This window comes from Dipodomys ordii, unplaced genomic scaffold (genome assembly GCF_000151885.1).
Source record: "Dipodomys ordii isolate 6190 unplaced genomic scaffold, Dord_2.0 Scaffold11, whole genome shotgun sequence".
Lineage (NCBI taxonomy): Eukaryota > Metazoa > Chordata > Mammalia > Rodentia > Heteromyidae > Dipodomys > Dipodomys ordii.
In genome coordinates, this window is record NW_012267227.1 from 524,846 (window position 1) to 537,356 (window position 12,511).

Below are 12,511 nucleotides of genomic sequence, written 5' to 3' on the forward strand. Positions count from 1 at the left end.
TCAGCACCACATAAGCAAAAAGAAAAAAGCCGGAAGTGGCGCTGTGGCTCAAGTGGTAGAGCGCTAGCCTTGAGCTGAAGAGCTGAAGGACAGCGTCCGGGCCCAGAGTTCAGGCCCCATGACCGGACCCAAAAAAAAAAAAAAATGATTGAGGTTTGAAGATGTTTCTAATGCTTTGGGGTCATTTAGTCTAGTTTTGTATATTGGATCTGTCATTTCAGTTACTGGATGACTTAATCTCTCTGTATCCCAGTAACGTGAAAATAATGGTACCGATAGCATAGAGATGTTGGAAAAATGAAGTGAAGTAACCCACTTAAGATGCCAAGAACAGAGCCCAGAACAGAGAAAGTACTCTGTATGTATTAGTTGCTGTAGACAGTAATAGTAGCAGTGGCCATGACGGTAGCAGTCGTATTTGGCGAACTGGCCACAGGGAAAAGATTGTAACCTGGCATGAGCCAAGAGCAATGAGTTTGAAGCCTCACTCTATCAACCCTTTCCCATAGGGGTAATGACTGCACAGAGGCTCTGGGTTGCCAGAAGGGCTGGTGTTTAGTGACTTGTGCATAGCTAGCTTTGCAAATATGCTTCATCATTTCCTCAAAATAAGAAGTCAATGGAAGCAGAATGAAGATCTAATTGCACTGATTTTTAGTTAGAAGCAATTTGTTGAGGTTCAGTAAGACGGTTTACAATCATTGTAAACACAGTCCTATCTAGTAACAGACCTGTAGGCGTAAAAGGGGACCCAAAAGGTGGGCTCTTTCCTTGAAAAGAAGTGGCTCACTTGCCTCTGAAACTCTTTGTTGTCATTTTCGTGTGTGTGTGTGTGTGTGTGTGTGTGTGTGTTGGTATGTGGGCTTGAACTCAGGTTCTCTGGCTCTTGCATGCTCTTTTCGGTCAAGGCTGGCACTCTGCCACTTGAGCCCAAAATCCACTTCCAGCTTTTAAACTACTTTCCAGGAGTTTAATTGGAAAGAAGAGCCTCAGAGATTTGGCTGCTCAGGCAGGCTTTAAACCGTGATCCGCAGATCTCAGCCTCCTGAGTAGCTAGATTACAGGTGTGGAGCTACTGGCAGCTGGCTTCCCTCTAAAATTTTTACTGATAAGAAAATCACTATGAAGAGAAAGGCTATAAAATGAGCCACTGAGTTATGGCCAGAGTACTTTATACTTCCAAAACACTTTCCCACAAAAGAACCGAGTTAGTCCTTTCAGCAGTATTATGAGAAAGGCAACAGCGTCACCCCACTAGTCAGAGGGAAATATGGGGTTCAGAGGGTTTAAGTGACTTACCAAATCTAATTCCATCTCCTCTCAGGAAAAGAACCCAACATGCTCCAGTTTCAAGTTCAGGGTTTATATAGCCAATGGAACATTGCTTGATGGCTTGTGCTTGCCTTTTGTGGGGACTACTACATTTCTTTGTAGCTTTGTTTTGTGTTGTTACTAGCTGTGGTTGACGTAACTTTAAATTTTAAGTCTCATGTCCTAGGTCACCCCAATTACAAATGCTGGGTTTGTACCTGCTTGATGCGTACGCACACATGTACACATGCACACATAGAAGCACATGCTAGGGAACAATTGAACTTATTTTTAACATTTTCCGTGATAAATGTACTTTGAAAGAATGAAATCAAAATAAATAATCAGATCACTGATGTGAGCTGACCACATTTTGAGGCTACTGAGCCATTTGTTTGGATTATAGATCCACCGCAAAAGGGAGGTTTTTCACCTTAAGTGAACCATGGTGGGATTTTTTTTTTTTTTTCCTGAAGCATGATCCAATTTCTTTTGGAAAGGAAGCCAAAAGAACTTTTGTGGCTGTCCCAGCTGTCAGGCAGCCTTTCTCCCCCCCCCCCACTTGCTACCCCATAGTTTTGCCCTGCAGCTAAAGCAAGGGACATCAGGTGACAAATTCCAAATTTCAACTAGTCACACAAATTACAAACCTGTTCAGGATATTCTGTTATGCTTCTGCCTCTCCCCTACAATGAAGAATAAGACGTGGTTTAAATCAAAATGACTCTCAAGGGCCATTTTACAAAACAAATAGAAGGCTTACAATCGCCTCCCTCCCCCTCCCTTCCCTTTCCCTGTTTTCCCTGCTGGGCCAGCCTGTTCCCTCTTTCCCTACAAGCAGGAGCTAATCATTAGAAAGACCTTTCCCACCCTAGACAATGAGCTCGGCTTGCCAAGCCCCATTTGCTTTGAGGAAAGAGTTTGACAAAGTAAATATTGACAAAAAACAAGTATAGTCAGATGGCAAGGCACAATTCACACAGTACTACTCTTGCTGGTGGTGGACTGGTGTCTCAGAGGTCTATGCAGTCTCTGGCTTATATCTCTATAGGTTCCATCTTTCACTTACCTTATCTTCCATGCCCAGTCCATTTTCCACCAAGTATATGAATAATTACAGCTACGCTAAATAGCCAATTCAGAAATATTGTACCAATCTGGGACCACAGTCTTTAAATATTACTGCTTCTAGCAGGAGGGGATTAAAACGAGAGCTAATTAGCATTCAAAAAATGTTATTCTTAAAAATATTTTTGAGGCCAACTGCATACTGACTAAAACCTAGTCACGATATTTGTATTACTTGTAGGAATGTCTTTTATGAAACTGTAGAATCTGCGCATTCAAACAGGGTGAGAATCAAAACAGGTGCCTTCCTCAGACTTTCCATTCTGCACATTAGCCCGTGGCCACCTCACAGCCTGTTAAACAGCTGAATCTAAAACAATAATGGTGCTGGCCAAGCACTGCCTGAAGGCTTGTCTGTCTTGGGATCTACACATTTACATTTTTTTTTACCCACATTTTTCATGAAATACAAATATTTTCCCTGGCAACTGGGGTATCACATGGCATGCTACTACATAAACAGCCTGGAAATCTCTTTCAGGAGAAACAGCCCACCAGTGCCAAAAATACAGAGAACCTCTTGAGGAAGATCTGTGTGTTAGAAAGTGAAGGTCCAAGAAGAACAGGTAGCTGTTGACTGTGGAGACACAGCTAGATTTAATTTCTTCGATGGCACTCTGCAATTATTTTTTTCTGTTTCTATTTATTTATTTTATGAGAGCAGCTGAAAACAAACAAACAAACAAAAACAAGACCACATTGGGTAAGCCGAGAAATGACACGGCCAGATGTCTCCTTTCTGTGGTGAAAAGTTTCAATGATCACAAGTCTGATTGTGGCCCATGGGCATGAGAAAGCCTACTACAAAAGTGCACCACCTTTAAACTAGGGGTGACGTCACAGGATTGAATTACATTGCACTGTGAGGGGTGCAAGTGTTAAAGAATACCGAACACCTTCCTCTTCTTTGTGGAGGCCTTCTTGTTAGCCTAGGCTTAAAGACAAAATCCGATCTCACAAGACTTCAGAGACACACCCAGTACAACACAAATTTGCATATAAGCAATAGCTCTTATATCCTAGACTCCTGGAACTGTGGCCAGGTATTAATATCAGCTGACTTAGTCACTTAGTGAGTCTCACAATGATGTGACAGGACTGAATGATTTAGATTTCACTGATAAGTGTCACAGTGGCATCAAATGATACAATAATCCCCTTTTCTAAAATCAGGGGCTAACTATATAACTCAGTGACAGAAAGTTTTTTTTTAGCACATAGGAGGCCCTGGGTTTTATCCCAAGCATCACAGAAACATAACAGAAAACATTAAAATAACACTGTTAATGTATAACATAAAACACAACAAAACAAAGTATAACATAACATTACATAACACAACAATATAGCACAATGGAATATAACACCCAGCAGCAGCTCCAACTGCTCTATACTATACAGATATTATACTCCCCCCTAAAAAATAATCTCACAAGTCATATTGTAAATCAGAATATTTTCCTTTCTGAAGTTAGATATGAATACCTTTAGCTGTGGTTTCTTCTTGGAAGCATCTTCTGGCACAGTCGGGGGTGGTTTCTGGACTGTCTTGAAGGGGGCTGTGGATGGAGGTAGGGCAATGTTACCTCTTTCAGAAAGAAGGACTGAGGCCTAGGGTGCATGTTCTTAGGGTTGCATCCTGAAAGTCAAATAGCACTGTCTGCAACTGTCAGTCTTTCCCGCATCCATTCCATGAACCATCAATGACCAAGGACTTAAAAGGGAAAGCCAAAGCAGGGGAGTCCCATAATTCCATCAGATGCCAGGTTAGTTGGCCTTTTGCAAACTGCCTATGTGAAAAGGCAGATCCAAAAGAGCAGGCAAATCAGAAGGTAATGGTTGGCCTATAAAACACTTCACTATAAGGTTTTATGTGTATGTGCTGATACTGGGGCTTGGACTTGGGGTCTGGGCACTGTCCCTTAGCTTCTCTGCTCAAGGCTGGTACTCTATTACTTCTGCTATAACTTTACTTCCACCTTTTTGGTGGTTAATTGGACAAGTCGACAAGTCCCATAGACTTTCCTGCCCTAGCTGGCTTCAAACTGTGATCCTCAGGTCTCCGCCTCCTGAGTAGCTAGGATTGCAGGTATGAGCCACCCATGCCTGGCTTTTTAAGGCTTCTTTGAATAGAAATATTCCCAAGTTCATGTACAAGATAATTAATAGAGTTGCATATGATAGACTATTTACAATAGCTATTTACAATACATGACTGAAAAATTTAAGTGACTTGGGGAAGTAATACAGGTGCATGGCACCATAAAGATTATTTTTGAAATTAATTAAATCTACAAGCAACCACTTTTTGAGAACATATTGAGTGCATGGGGCGGGAGACCTTCATGCTAGCTAAGGGTTTTTCAATCCCATCTCCCTAGCCGCCTGCAGCAAACTCCACTCCCCTTTACAAACAGCCAGAGTTTGGCATACTCCAGGGAGAAAAGTCCTTAGATTACTCTTTTCAAGAAGGGGAACAAAAATTTTAGATAAATGATTAATCGAATAAAAGCAGTTAAGTTTTTTTCATCTTAATTCCTTCAACTCAATTCCTTTTTTTTTCTGTTGGTTCTCTAACAACAATCTTTGAAAGAATTGACAAACATGATAAAAACCAGCATTCCAGTAAAGGTTGTTAGGACCTAGTCCAGAGTCCTGTTTTGAAGCCCTTGTTTTGACTGCCTCAAGTGGGCCACAAGCACATTTTCAGCCTTTTTTTTTTTCTGTGTGTGTGTGTGTGTGTGTGTGTGTGTGTGTAACAGTTCTGGGGCTTGAACTAAAGGCCTGGGTACAGTTCCTGAGATTTTTTTTTTCTCAAGGCTAGTATTCTACCCTCTGCCACAAACTGTATCCCCACTTCTGGAGATATTTGGTGGTTCTTGGAGATAAGAGTCTCACAGGCTGGCTTTGAACCACAATCCTCAGACCTCAGCCTCCTGAGTAGCTAGGATTACAGGTGTGAGCCACAGGAACCCAATTGAGCCATCTTTTAATTCACTGTGTGTGTGTGTTTGTGTGTGTGTGTGTGCACACATGTGCATGCACTTGCACACTAGTACGGGGCTTGAACTCAGGGCTTCATTTTCTTCCTTGGTTTTTCAGCTCAAGGCTAGCATTACACCACTTGAGCCACACTTTCACTTCTGACTTCTTTGCTGGTTAATTGGAGATATGAGTCTCTTGATCTTTTCTGTTCAGTTTGGCTTTGAGCTGCAATCTTCATATCTCAGTCTCCTGAGTAGCCACCAATAGCTGGCTTCAGTTATCTTTTAAAAAGTAGCAAAGGGGCTGGGAATGTGGCTTAGGGGTAAAGTGGTTGCCTAGCATGCATAAAGCCCTGGGTTCAATTCCTCAGTACCACATAAACAGAAAAAGCTGGAAGTGGTGCTGTGGCTCAAGTGGTAGAGTGCTAGCCTTGAGCACAGAGGTTCAAGGACAGGACCAGCAAAAAAATTCTGGCTAAATTCCTTTCTCTCTCTCTCTCTTTTTCCCTTTCCATCCTTTCCCTAACTCCCTTCCCTCTACCCTCTCTTTTCTTTTCTTTTTTTTTGTGCCAGGGGACTTGAACTCAGTGCCTGGATGCTGTCCATTAGCTATTTTGCTAAGGCTGACACTCTACCACTTGAATCACAGCTCCACTTCTAGCTTTTTGGTGGCTAACTGGAGATGAGACTCACACAGACTTCCTGTCTAGGCTGTCTTTGAATGGCAGTCCTTAGATCTCAGCCTCTTGAGTTAGCTAGGATTACAGGCATGAGTAATTGGTACCTGACTTAAAATTTAAATCTTGAAACAAGGTAACAGCGGAGAAGTTTTTAACTTCTAAAGGATTTTAGTAAACTTCTGATAGACTTGAATAGGACAAAGATGTCAAAGACTTGTTAGTGGTGTCTAAGAATTTTCTTAGTGACCTGCAGATGTGCTATCACTAAATGATAGCTCTGTGAAGCCTTAAGTTCTATGGTGATATACACTTGAAGCATGTATCTGGTCTCTAAACTATAACTATCCTGAGGTACTGCCTATTTTGCTACTCAGTTTCCCCTCTGGAAAATTTTTATACTAAAAATTTCCAGAGATAATGTCAGAGGGAAAAAGCCCATGTCTTTCTTGATAAACTTGTATGTTTCTGTGGTAGTTTTGATACTTGCTGGCTGAGAAGGTATTCCCTCATTCTTCCTTACTGATCTTAAAACCCTAATTTTTTTTGGAATGACAATATATCCAGTTCCTAGGACTGTCATACTAAAGAAAAAATAAATAAAGGGTTACCTTTAAATTTCAGATAAACAACAAACAATTCTTAATATATCTCAAATATTAAATAGATACCAATATCCAACAAAAAGAACAACTTTCTTGAATGATTGGACTAAGGATACATAGCTCATCATACTATATTTGTAAGTATGTCCCTAATCCTAATGCTGACTCCAACTGTCTCTGGACAGTTGGGACTCAACAGTGACCAGTACGATTAAGAGGAAGGCTACTCAAAGAGATTGGCACCATGGTTTCCCCCTTCTTTCTTCCTGGGATGTGAAGGTGAGGCCCAGATCTGCTGGAGCTCTCTTGCAGACAGAAGACAGTGAGCATGAGGACAAGGCAGACATGGAAGAAGGCAAAGCAGGAGTGCCACCCCAGTCCTGTGGATCAGTTCCACCAGCCCTAGACTCCCTGGTTCCTTTTTCTTGTGTTTGTGAGACAAACTCTTCCTTACTTTAAGCCCCTGCTGGTTTTCCCATTTTTTTTTTGCAGTCACATGCAGTCCTTTTGTTATTTATTCTTGGGTTAATTTGGAAAATTTGAATTTTTTCATGAAAACTGGCTTTTTCATGGTTTAAATTTTTTAAATGTATTTTTATTGTACAGAGGGGTTACAGTTACATGAGCAAGGTAATGAGTCCATTTCCTAAGGAGCATTGCTACGCCCTCCTTTATTTTTCCCCTACCATCTCTTTCCTCCCTTCTTCCCTAATTCCTCCTTCTCCTCTCCCACCCCCACTCACCCTGGCATGGTTTAAATTTTTATTAGCATAAAATTAGCGTACTATAATCTTTTTTCTTTGTCATTCGTGGGGTTTGAACTCTGGGCCTGGGCACTGTCCCTCAGCTCTTCAGCCACAGGCTAGAATTCTACCACTTGAGCCACAGCACCACTTCTGTTTTTTTTTTCTGAGTGTTTTATTGGAGATAAGAGTCTCACAGACTTTCCTGCCTGGGCTGGCTTTGAACTGGGATCCTGGGATCTCAGCCTCCAGAGAAGCTAGGATTACAGGCCTGAGCCACAAATGCCCGGCAGGATATTCTAGTGTGTCTAAAGTTATCCATATCTTTTCATTTAAACATTTACTTGTGTTTGGCACTTCCCTTTAATACTTTGGCTAGAAGAAGCCAATTTTTTTTGTGTGTGCTGGTTCTGGGCCTTGAACTCAGGGCCTGGGCACTGTCTTTTTTTTGGGGGGGGGGTCCGGTCATGGGGCCTGAACTCTGGGCCCGGGTGCTGTCCCTTAGCTCTTCAGCTCAAGGCTAGTACTCTACCACTTGAGCGAGAGCGCCACTTCCGGCTTTTTTTTTTTTCTGCTTATGTGGTGTTGAGGAATCGAACCCAGGGCTTCAGGCATGCAAGGCAACGGCTCTACCACTGAGCCACCTTCCCAGCCCCCCTGGGCACTGTCTTTAAGCTTTTGTACTCAAGATTTTTTTTGTACTCACTCTACCACTATGTAAGCCATAGATTTACTTTTAGCTTTTGCTAGTTACAAGGAGATCAGAGTCTCATAGATTTTCCTGCCCAGGCTGGCTTTAAACTGTGATCCTCAGATCTCAGTTTCCTGAGTAGCTAAGATTATAGGCATAATCCACTGATGCTTGGCTCAAGAAGCCAATTTTTAATTTTGGATTATTTTTATTCTTTGTTTCTTAATGTTACCTTTTATATTCACTATTTAATGATTTTTCCCCAAGTTACTACTTTATTTTTGTTGTTACTTGTCTTGATTTATTTTTGTGCCAGTCCTGAGACTTGAACTCAGGGCACTGTCCCTGAGCTTTTGTACTGAAGGCTAGTGCTCTACCACTTGAGCCATAGCTCCACTTCTGGCTTTTCATAGTTAATTGGAAATAAGAATCCTATGGACTTTTCTTCCTGATCTGACTTTGAATCTTGATCTTCATATCTCAGCCTCTTGAATAGGGAGGATTACAGTCTTGAGCCACCAGCACTCAGCTGTTTTGTTTTTGGAGACAAGCTCTTACAACGTTGTCCAGCCTGACCTTGAACTTACAATCATCCTGCCTTTACTTCCTAAATGCCAGGATTACAGGTATATGCCACTGTACCCTCTTTTCTTTTTCAACCTTTTTAATGCTTAGCTTGTTTATTATTAGCTTTTCTGATTTCTATTGAATGCAAATAAATAATGGGTGAAAGTTTCCTAGAAATTAAAAAAGACATTGTTGGCCTATAGATTCAAGAATCCTAAGTATGCAACAAGATAAATAAAAGAAAATATGCTTAAATACATGAAAGCGGGCTGGGAAGGTGGCTCAGTGCTAGAGCGCTTGCCTTGCATGCCTGAGGCCCTGGGTTCGATTCCTCAGCACCACATAAGCAAAAAGAAAAAAGCCAGAAGTGGCGCTGTAGCTCAAGTGGTAGAGTGTTAGCCTTGAGCTGAAGAGCTGAGGCCCAGAGTTCAGGCCCACAACTGGACCCCCCTCCCAAAAAAAAAAACAAAGCATATCTGCATTATAAAAGGTAAAACAAAAAACTTATGTGTAGCTAGAGGTGAATAAAGAATAATCTTACTATCAATATATTGACCAGATAAGGTTAAAAATAGTGACATAATAAACACAATTTGGAGGCAAATAAAAGTTCAGGGAGCTGAGCACTGGTAGCCTATGCTTGTAATTCTACTTACCTATGCAGGCCCAGAGTTCAGGCTCCACAACCAGACCGCCCCCCCTCCCCCCACCCAACCCCCCCACCAAAAAAAAAAAAAGAGTCTTGTGGATTTTTCTGTCCAGGTTGTCTTTGAACATGTTCCTCCAAGTCTCCACCTCTCAACCTCTTAAGTAGCTAGGATTACAGGTATGAGCCACTAGAACTAGTAATCACATGGTTTTTTTTTAAAAGCTAATACAGTTAGGCACCAATGGCTCACACCTATAATCCTAGCAACTCAAGGGTCTGAAATCTGAAGGCCCTGAGTTCAAGCCCCAGGGCATGCACACACACATACACACACACACACACACACACACACACACACACAACACACACACACAGAACAAGTCAAAACATTTGAAAATCATACTAGATTCCATTTGCTATTGAAAAATTTAGGCTGTAGTTATTTTGTCTGCTTCTCTTTTTTTATTTTTATTTTTTATTGTGAAAATACTGTACAGAGGGGTTACAGTTACATGGGCAAGATAATGAGTACATTTCTTTTTTTTTTTGGTCCCGTCGTGGGGCCTGAACTCTGTCCCTCAGCTCTTCAGCTCAAGGATAGCGCTCTACCACTTGAGCCACAGCGCCACTTCCGGCTTTTTTCTTTTTGCTTATGTGGTGCTGAGGAATCGAACCCAGGGCCTCAGGCATGCACTGAGCCAACTTCCCAGCCCAATGAGTACATTTCTTATCAAACATTGTAGCCTCCTCCTTTGTTTCCCCTTCCCATCCCTTCCCCTCTCCCCCCCCCCCATGTCTGCTTCTCTTGTGATATCAGGGTGTTTTGTTTTATTATGCTGGTGCTGAGACTCTAACTCAGAGCTTGGGCACTCGACCACTTGACCCACAGCTCCACTTCTGGCTTTTAAATTTTTTTTTGGTGGTTAATTGCAGATAAGACTCCCATGAACTTTCCTGCATGGGCTAGCTTCAAACCAAAATCTTTAGATCTCAGCCTCCTGAGTAGCTAGGATTATAGCCTCAGGCACCTGGCTGGCATCAGAGAATTTTTGACTATATAAAATGATCTCAAGCATTTTTCTTCCTATTTTCTAGAAGAATTTGGGTAGAATTCCATTGGTTGTTCAAATGTAAATTGTTTCATTTCCATGTACTTCATAGCTTCCAGAGTTTTTCTGGGTAGAATTTGGGGTAGAATTCTGTTGGTTGTTCAAATACAAATTGTTCAATTTCCATGCACTTCAGAGCTTTCAGAGTTTTTCTCTAATGCTATGGTTAGGAATGTTTCTGATTATTTTAATTCTTTTTTTTTAATGTTTGAGACTTGCTTTGCGACCTGGAGAATGTTCCATGTGCTGATAAGGTAACTGTATAATTAGCCATTGGATGGACTATTCTGTAGATGTTCCATACATATTTGTTTCTAGGATGCATTCAACTCTGCTATTTCTCAATTTTGTCTGTGGATAATCCCTTGCTAAAAGCGGTGCGTGACAGTCCCCAACTAAAATGGTATATAATATTGGGGACTAATATTGGGTATATATGTATACATGTATAATGGGTATAACATAAACACACAAATATGTATTCATATATATGATATTGGGTATATATACATATATGTATGTGTATATTTAACATATTTAACATATGTATATGTGTACATGTAATATATGTGGATATAAGGTATATGTGTGTATATACATATATATGTATACACATATGTGCATACAGTTGTCCCTAGCTATCTCATGGTGCACTTACTGCAGCTTACCTGTATTGTGATTTAAAAAAAAATACATAATAGTGATCCCTCACCTATCGCAGGAATCACAGTCCAGAGACCCCGGTGATAGGTGAAAATCCGTGAAGGGATGACTCTCTAATGCTGCTACTCGTGGATTTTCACCTATCATGGGGGGGGGAGGGTGTCTCTGGAACATAACTCCCACCATACGTGAGGGATCACTGTATATTTAGAATTACTATTTTCTTAATATTATCATCATAAAAGGACCTTTCCTATTTCTTTTTACTAACTTGGAATCAGTCTGTTTTATGTGATAAAGTATGGCTATTCTGGCTTTCTTTGGATTCCACTTGTACAGAATCAATCAGAGATTGATTCAGCAGGTAAAGCAGAAAACACAAACACACCAAAAGGCCAGGCCTGGACAAATGGGAAAGATGTAAATGCTAGATGTGAGAAAGGGATCCTGTGGAACATTCCTTAGGATCTGTAGTTCCCATTCTTCTAGGAACCTGCTACAACCCCATCATTATCAGCTGCCAGAGATAGTAAGCCTGAGAAAGAGGTTAATTCTAGTCCTTCCCACATAGGCTTATACTTCTTGTGACTTTTATCAGATCAAGTGAGGGAGGGTACCCAGCAGTTTGAAGGTATTCATGCTGGATCCTAGGGCACAATATCCAATTGGAGCAGGGATAAAGTGGGGAAGCCATCTTTTTTTACTAATGTTACTGTAAAAATGCTTAAAGCTTAAAGGACAAAAAAAATGGTGTTTATACATGTCCTTTCCCTTTCCCTTTTCTTTGGTGGTACTGGAGTTTGAACTCTGGGTCTTATGTTAGCTAGACAAGCATTCGACCATTGGAGCCATTTCACCAGAGCTTTTTTGAAAAGTTATTCTGCAGATAGGGTCTCATGCTTTTTTACTTTATTTTATTTTATTTTATTTTGTCGGTCATGGGGCTTGAACTCTGGTCCTGGGCACTGTCCCTCAGCTCTTCAGCTCAAGGCTAGCACTCTACCACTTGAGCCACAGCACCACTTACGGCTTTTTTTGCTTATGTGCTGAGGAATCGAACCCAGAGCCTCATGCATGCAAGGTAGGCACTCTACCACTGAGCCCCCTTCCTTGCCCTCATGCTTTTTCTTGGGATGATCATCAGACCTCAATCCTCCTACCCATGCCTATACTAGCTGGGCTTTCAGGTATGTACCACCATACAGGGAATGCAAATGTGTACATCCCACCTGTCTTATTTGTTGAAAGGAGTGCCTTGCTAAACTTTCTGCCCCACTGGCTTCAAACTGTGATCTTCACAATCCTTGCGTCCTCAGTATCTGGGATTACAAGCATTGATCACTATGCCCACCTGTGTACACTCCTAATCAGGTTATACATTAAT

General features: G+C 41.3%; 1 protein-coding gene across 1 annotated transcript in view; it reads right to left on the reverse strand.

The window, feature by feature from the left end:
• Positions 1-12,511, reverse strand: part of Iqch (IQ motif containing H) — a 226,063-nt gene that overhangs the window by 135,380 nt on the left and 78,172 nt on the right. Inside the window, exons 8-9 of the mRNA XM_013009902.1 lie at positions 3,925-3,998; positions 1,962-1,997 (exon numbers count right to left, since the gene is read on the reverse strand). Of these exons, the coding sequence (XP_012865356.1) occupies positions 1,962-1,997; positions 3,925-3,998 (110 nt within the window). The remainder of the gene's footprint in view (positions 1-1,961; positions 1,998-3,924; positions 3,999-12,511) is intronic.